The sequence below is a fragment of the Abramis brama genome (genome assembly GCF_963993115.1).
Source record: "Abramis brama genome assembly, chromosome: 10".
Classification (NCBI taxonomy): Eukaryota; Metazoa; Chordata; class Actinopteri; order Cypriniformes; family Leuciscidae; genus Abramis; species Abramis brama.
In genome coordinates, this window is record NC_139972.1 from 5016733 (window position 1) to 5025000 (window position 8268).

General features: G+C 31.6%; 1 protein-coding gene across 4 annotated transcripts in view; it reads right to left on the reverse strand.

Moving 5' to 3' along the window:
• Positions 1-810: 810 nt before the first annotated feature.
• Positions 811-8268, reverse strand: part of dgkd (diacylglycerol kinase delta) — a 41386-nt gene continuing 33928 nt past the window's right edge. For 3 of the 4 annotated variants that reach the window (XM_084126613.1, XM_084126615.1, XM_084126616.1), the window contains 6 exons: positions 7062-7170; positions 6848-6940; positions 5599-5718; positions 3836-3953; positions 2940-3070; positions 811-1448 (listed from right to left, as the gene is read on the reverse strand). In XM_084126613.1, the coding sequence (XP_083982739.1) occupies positions 1359-1448; positions 2940-3070; positions 3836-3953; positions 5599-5718; positions 6848-6940; positions 7062-7170 (661 nt within the window). In that variant the 3' untranslated portion in view covers positions 811-1358. The remainder of the gene's footprint in view (positions 1449-2939; positions 3071-3835; positions 3954-5598; positions 5719-6847; positions 6941-7061; positions 7171-8268) is intronic. The other variant, XM_084126614.1, reaches the window with a different exon arrangement.

An 8268-nucleotide genomic window follows, 5' to 3' on the forward strand; every position in this document is an offset into this window, starting at 1 on the left:
TTTCCAGATCACTCCAGGATCATATAGACGGAGAAGATCGAGATCTCAGGCAGATATGTGAACGTTAAGGGCAAAGCAGAGAGTTTGATTGGTCAGTTCTGTTGATTGTCACCACAACATGTTAAAGATCCCATGATGCATTTCACCTGTGTGTCGATTCATTTCTGCTCTCAAAAGCTCAAATCTAGCGAGCTGCCCGTATAGACAGTGTTTTAAGGCAATCCTGACTCTCTTTAAGCCAAATATGATTCATTCAATACAGGAACGAATCAATGAAAATAGATTGTTTTGTCTCAAACTACATGTTGATCAAATAATTAAAAAAACATAAATTTAATTTAATTTATACCTTGAATGCAATGTAAGCCGCTTGATAAAAGCATCTCTTAGATGCACAAATGTAAAAATACATTATAATTAGTGCTGGGCAACGATTAACCGCATCCAAAATAAAAGTTTGTGTTTAAATAATATATGTGTGTGCACTGTGTATAATTATTTTGTATATATAAATACACACACATATGCATTTAAGAAATATTTGCATGTATATACTGTTTATATATTTATACTTAATTTATATTATATATAAATATAAATATTTTATATATAAATAACACATTTTTCTTAAATATATATACATGCATATGTGTGTGTGTTTATATATCCAAAATAATTATACACAGTGCACACACATATATTATTTAAACACAAACTTTTATTTTGGATGCGGTTAATCGTTGCCCAGCACTAATTATAATGTATTTTTACATTTGTGCATCTAAAAGATGTTTTTTTTGTGTGTTTTTTTAAACACAGACTTTTATTTTGGATGCGGTTAATCTAATTATGTTATATTTTCATCAATATGTTGTCTATTTTAATGCTCATCGGAGGATCAAACATGCTTGAAATCATTTGAGAGTCTCTCATGCCCTAAGAAGGCAGCCGTCTATGTTTTAGGAAGCTCACTAGGTTTTGAACGGAGCCAAGAAGCGTCAAGACCGCACGAAACCGCCCAAACCAAGGCCTTGAAGACATCAGCAGAAATAAGAGGTTGTTTCAGAAAGTTAGTCAGCATTGATAGATCGAGTGAAAGTTGAGTCTGGATGAAGCTTCATCATTTGGACAGTCTGCAAACTCTCTGTACGACGCTCGGATGGCTCTTGATAAGATCTCCGCCTCGCAGGTAGTAAAACAGTGATATCACAGAGGTGGAGAACAGAAGGCACACTGTGATTGGTCGAGTCGAGGTGTTGTGGGCGGAGTATGGCTGGTCCCAGTCGTGACGGAGCGTCTGATTGGCCGGGTGAGGCTGCGTCACGTCTGAACGAGGCATCTGATTGGCTGAGGAGAGTCTAGGCTTCGCTGGCTGTGCTGTTTCGACTCAAATCCCTGATTCCCTGCAGGATCCGCTTCATATGGCCCACTTTAGTCACGCCCAGGTCCTGACACACAAACAGTAGATGCTTTAAGTCTGTAATTCGTGACTGAAATTGAACACATTTGAGTTGCACACAAAATATTGTTTTGTTTTATATTGATGATTATAACAGCGGATGCCATGACCCTTTGACTCCAATCCTAAGATTTATTATTTTATTTTTTTGCATTTTTTAGAACTTAAAAACAACTTCCATTCATTGACAGAATAGATTAACAATATATACAAAACGAAAGGAAGCTATACATTTTTATTTATAAGTGTAATTTTTTTTTTACACGTTTAAATATTTTTTATTAGTCTATTACATTATATCATTACTCAATATAGTACTGAACCATTAGATCCAGTGTTAAGTATCACTGATTTTTGTTTTTTTATGATTTCTCTTCATTTCAATTTTAGTAATTTTGTTGCGTTTGTAATTTGTTTAGTACACAAAATATTGCTGATTATAACAGCGGATGCCATGACCCTTCGTACGATGGACCCCATTAACAATGTGAAAAATAATATTATAAATATGTGTAAAATATTATTTAGAGTCTATTACATTATATCATTACTCACTATAGTACTGAACCATTAGATCCAGTGTTATTTTAGTATCACTGATTTTTTATAATCAATATTTTGAATTCATTTTTTTTTAATGATTTCTCTTCATTTCAATTTTAGTAATTTTGCTGCGTTTGTAATTTGTTTAGTACACAAAATATTGTTGATTATAACAGTGGATGCTATGACCCTAAAAATGTAAAGACAGCTATATATTTTTATTTATAAGTACCCCATAAACAATGTGAAAAATAATATTATAAATATGTGTAAAATATTATTTAGAGTCTGTTACATTATATCATTACTCACTATAGTACTGAACCATTAGATGCAGTGTTATTTAAGTATCACTGATATACTATTTATAGTTTTTGTTAATATTTTGAATGGATTTTTCAACATTAATTTCATTTAGTAATTTTATTGCATTTGTAATTTGTTTCATTCTCTTAAAATATGTCTATATAGTTTTTTTATATTAAGTTTATTTAGTTTTAGTTATGTTAGTGCTTCAACTTAAACTAAGTGAAAATGACTTGGCAACAAGCTGAAATAAAATACACTCAAGTTATATTTTACTTTATTTCAGTTAATGTTTATTTGATTTTAAGTAATGCATTTTTAAGGGTTTTAGTTACCGATAATAACCCTGGTGAGATCTGATATTTATTTATTTTAATCTAATTCTATTAATTTAATCAGTTTATTTTTTATATTTATTTTAATTATTTTTTATTTTTAATCAAATTATCTATTTATCATTTTAATAAATTATTTATATATTTATTTTAACCAAGTATATTTATTTATTGGTTATTTGCATGAAATTTTATTTTAATCAAACTTAGTTTCATCTTCTCTTAGTTGGTTTGATCTGGTCTTCATGATTGCCGTGTTTGTTCTGTGTTTACAGCACAAGTAAAGCGTGTCAAACCTTCAGGTCTCTCCTCTCCAGCTGGAGCAGTTCTGGTCCTCTGATGTCGTGTCTGATGAAGATCTCCTTATACTCGGACAGACAGAGCGTCTCCAGCCAGACGCCCACCTCCTCCACACCCCAGGTGTTCACTGCTCAGAGAACACACACACCTTTTACACTCACACACACACTCACTCACACACTCACTGGATGAGCTGAGAGAGGTGGACACTAGGGCTGGGCAAAAAAATAGATTTTTAAAATGTGGTCGATTCAAAATCGATTCTCAAAGGCCACGAATCGATTATTATTTTTATTTTTTTCATATTTTTTTTATTTATTTATATCTATCACCCAAAAGCCAGAATTAGTTTTCCTCCACTGTTCATAGGCTAACCTGATCCTGTTTGATCAAGGCATGCCACTGTGATATTCTCAAATTTTCAGCATCAATTTTTCATCTTGCATCAAAATCCTGTCTATTCATTGCATGCATTTGCAATATAGAGTTGGCTTCTGTTTTAATGTACCTAAAATAAAAAGAGTTTAATATACAGGGTTGTGGCTCTTTATCTTTTTTTATTAATTAACCACTTGTAAACTTATGTTCACTGTTCTTTTTTATAAATAAAGGATTTGTATTAAATCTATATTCACTGAGTCGAATTGAGAATCGCAATCGAAAATAGAATTTAGAATCGAAATCGAAAACCGAATCGAATTAGGAGCTTGTGAATCGAAATCGAAAATAGAATTTAGAATCGAATCGAATTAAGAGCTTGTGAATCGAAATCAAAAATAGAATTTAGAATCGAAATCGAAAACCGAATCGGATTAAGAGCTTGTGAATAGAAATCGAATGGAATTGGAACATCTGAATGGACACCCAGCCCTAGCGGACACTCAGGCCATACCTGGCATGTTGAGGGCGGCGCACGTCTCTTTATTTTTGTTGTTTTTGTCTTTCTTGAATTTGGGCACAAGGCGAAACTTTGCACTGCGACTCCGCTTGGAGAAATCAGACAGCTGACCCTGCACATAAACACACATTAATACACTGGAATACTGCACAATATTCCAAAATACAATCATTTAGCAGACGCTTTTATCCAAAGCGACTTACTAATGAAGAGAGCAATAGAAGCAGTTAAACTAACAATAGGACAACAATATGCAAGTGCTGTGACCCTTCCCAGATTAATCTAACACAGTATATGTGATTTTAGCGAAATAATATCGAGATATGGCTTAGTGCGATCGTCAATCATGCAAGCTGTGATTTAATTAAATGAATTTATGCGCTACATGAGCTTCATGCGTGTAAATGAACAACGGCAGCACATGATTTTATCCGCCGGCAACCCGTCAAAATAAAAGCATGATGGGTTCCAGTTTGAAAATGGAGAAATTAAGCAAGACAAATTTTAATTTAATTAAAATTTTACAATTAAATAAAATTAGTTGTATTACTCAATTCTTTTTTAATTTTACAGAACAACCGTGTTATTACAATATATTTCTTATTTTGTCAAATATCTTTAATTTTAATCACAATAAAATCATAGTTATTATTATTTTTTATAATAATCCCCAAGGTTTGGACCAGTTCAGTATGACTTAAAATAATAATACCTATGATTTTATTGGTATTAAAAATAGAAATATTTCACAAAATAAGAAATATATTGTAATAACACTGTAAAAAAAATAAAAAATAATAATAATACTTTTGTTTTCTAGTGTTGAATTTTTCCCCCTTTTTTTATTTTATCACAATAAAATCTGTTATTATTTTAATCAAATTGAACTGGTCAAAACAGTGGGAATTATTATAAGATTTTTTTTAAAAAATATTAAAAAATGGTGTAGGATTTACTTTGAAATAATTTCCACTCAGAAATTTCTAGTAAATTTCAAAAATAATTTGCAAGTAAGAATGTTGAATTAAACGTGAAATTTTGAAGTATAAAGACTGATATTTCTTGTAAAACCTGCTCCAATAATCTTTGTCTTATTCACAACTACAAAAGCGTCGATGAAGCTTTTACTAAATAGTTCAGCACTAAAAGTATTTTGCCATTAAAAAAAGTCTTCAGAGTAAAAAGTAAATTTTTAATCAGTTTTGTTTTTCTTATTTTCTATGCAGATGAACTCCACATATTCACATTCTAGAATGATTAATTCATCTGATGAAAATTCCAATATCAATATTGCAGAAAAACTAAATATAGCAAGTAAGAATATTGAATTAAATGTGAAATTTTTTTAAAATAAAAAGACTGAAATTTCTTTTAAAACTTGCTTCAATAATATTTTCCTACATAGTTCAGCCCAATTTAAAAAAAAAGAAGTATATTTTCAGTTTTGTTTTCCATGTAGATTCACCATCAAAATGGTGAAATGGTGAGAAAGAACTGATAAGAATGTAAATGTGGACCTTGAAATGCAAGGATAAAAGCGTCTGCCAAATGCATAAATGTAAATGTAAAATCACCAATCATTCTAGATCGACTCACTCTTTTCAAGTCATCTGCTGAAAATTCCTGTATTTTTTATATTGCAATATATAATCGCAGAAACACTAAATATCAGTTTTTTCCCCCCAGTATCATGCAGCCCTAGACTACAGACACTAAAACACCCTAAACACACGTGTGTGTGTGAGTGTTCAGCGCACCTCGTCGTCGGCCGGGTCGATGAGCTGACTGAGCCAGCTGATGTCAGTCAGTCTGCGTAACTCTTGAGTGACAGAAGCCAACGCTCCACTGAGCTGATCTTTCTGAGGAGGATCCAACTGCTGGAGACACACACACACACACACACCAGAGGAAGAGCTGCAATCAGCGCATCAAATAATCACTTGAGTTCAGTGCCTATCATAGACAGTGTTGTGTGTAACTCATCACAAGAAACTTGAGTTACGTAATCAGATTACTTTTTCAAGTAACTAGTAAAATAACACATTACTTTTTCAATTTACAACAAAATATCTGAGTTACTTTTTCAAATAAATGAGAAATTAATGGAGAAATAAAGTGAGGAGGTGCGTGTGTGTGTGTGAACATGATGGTTATTTTAGTTCTAGACTAAATGTGAACATGCATTTACTCCTCTCACTTGCACGAAAAAATTCAGTATTCCTCAAAATGTATAAAAACAGTCAAATGGAATCTCAGAATTTTACGCAAAACTTTTATAATTAACTATATTAAATTACACAAATACACTTTATGTATTTAATCTCACTTTATTGACCAATGTCTTTGCTGCTGATCTTCAATGATCTAATTTAACCATACTAATGAGCAAAAATTACTTTAGATTAGATTTAGAAATAAGAGTGTTGAACTTCCTTATCCTGTATCCTATTGTTCTTTAATCCAGGATGGCAGCAGCTGAAAGGTTTATTTGAGCGGCGCCCTCTACTGTACAGGAGTAAATATGCATTTCCTTCAGTCTGAGGCTTAATCACTTCACTTTTGGTGTGAAAGAGCCTTAACATTTGCCAAAAATAGAACTTTATTTGTTTATTATTAAAAAACAGTCCAGCCCAGGTGAGAAAAAGTAACACAAAAGTAATGTAGTGCATTACATTTCATAAAAAGTAACTAAGTAACACAATTAGTTACATTTTTGGGGGAGTAAAACTTGTAATACATTTTTTTCTCATCTTAATGTAGGAAATCAACTGGGAAAGTTTCATGGTGATATCTGCTAGTTAAAACTTTTACCCTATTCACCTGTAGTGTCTCGCCTTAAAAAAAATTTTTTTATTATTAACTGGATGTCAATTATATATTTCTTTTTATTAACTGGAAGATGAGGGGATGCCACTCGCAACATTTCTAATTTGTGTTTAATTTTTTTTAAGTTTAGGTTTTTTATCTAATATTTATACTATATTTAATTTGATTATATTCACTCACCAGGCACATCTTCCCCGCGAGCAGCAGTTCGGTCTCACTGTGCAGAGCTTTGACGTTACTGACCATCTCCATCACCACGCTGCAGGTCAGACCCTGCAAACACACACACGTCACTTCATAAGCAGGATGCTGTAAGCATACACTCGTCTGAATCTGAACCAAACGAGAGTCGTAATCAGCAGGCTGTGATTGACAGGTGTCAGACGCCACTCACTCCGCTGCTTTTGTTGGCGTACACACGGTCCATGGCTTTAGAGCTGGCGTTCACCGCATGAGCCAATTCCTGCTCGATAGTGTGATGAGACTCCGCCACTTCCCTGATACTAAACACACACACACACACGTTTCAGTTCATGCATATACAGTATATATATATTAATATGAAAAAATGTATCACATGTATTAACACGTTAATTTTGACAGCCCAAATATATATATATATATACAGTACCAGTCAAAAGTTTGGAAACATTACTATTTTTAATGTTTTTGAAAGAAGTCTCTTATGCTCATCAAGCCTGCAGTTAAAAAAACAAAAAACTAAAAAAAACAGTAATATTATGAAATATTATTACAATTTAAAATAATGGTTCTCTTTTTTAATATACTTTAAAATGTAATTTATTTTTGTGATGCAAAGCTGAATTTTCATCAGCAAGTACTCCAGTCTTTGGTGTCTTATGATCCTTCAGAAATCATTCTAATATGATGATTTGATACTCAGTTATTATCAATGATGGAAACAGTTGTGCTGTTTAATATATTTTTTTGGAATACTTTTTTCAGGATTCATTGAGTAAAACGTTAACAGCATTTATTCATAAAAACAGCATTTATTCAAAATAAAAACATTTCTAACAATATAAATCGTTACCATCACCTTTTATCAATTTAACGCATCCTTGTTGAATTAAAGTACTAATTTCTTTAAAAAAAAATAGTTATTGTTCCCAAACTTTTGAACGGTAGTGTATATTGTTACAAAAGATTTCTATTCTAAATAAATACAGTTCTTTTTATCTTTTTATTCATCAAATAATCCTGAAAAAGTATCTCAGGTTATAAAAAAAAATATTAAACAGCACAACTGTTTCCAACATTGATAATAACTGAGTATCTAATCATCATATTAGAATGATTTCTGAAGGATCATAAGACACCAAAGACTGGAGTACTTGCTGATGAAAATTCAGCTTTGCATCACAAAAATAAATTGCATTTTAAAGTATATTAAAAAAGAGAACCATTATTTTAAATTGTAATAATATTTCATAATATTACTGTTTTTTTTTTTTTTTTTTTTTTTAACTGCAGGCTTGATGAGCATAAGAGACTTCTTTCAAAAACATTAAAAATAGTAATGTTTCCAAACTTTTGACTGGTACTGTATATATATATATTTTTTTTTTTTTTGTGCTGTC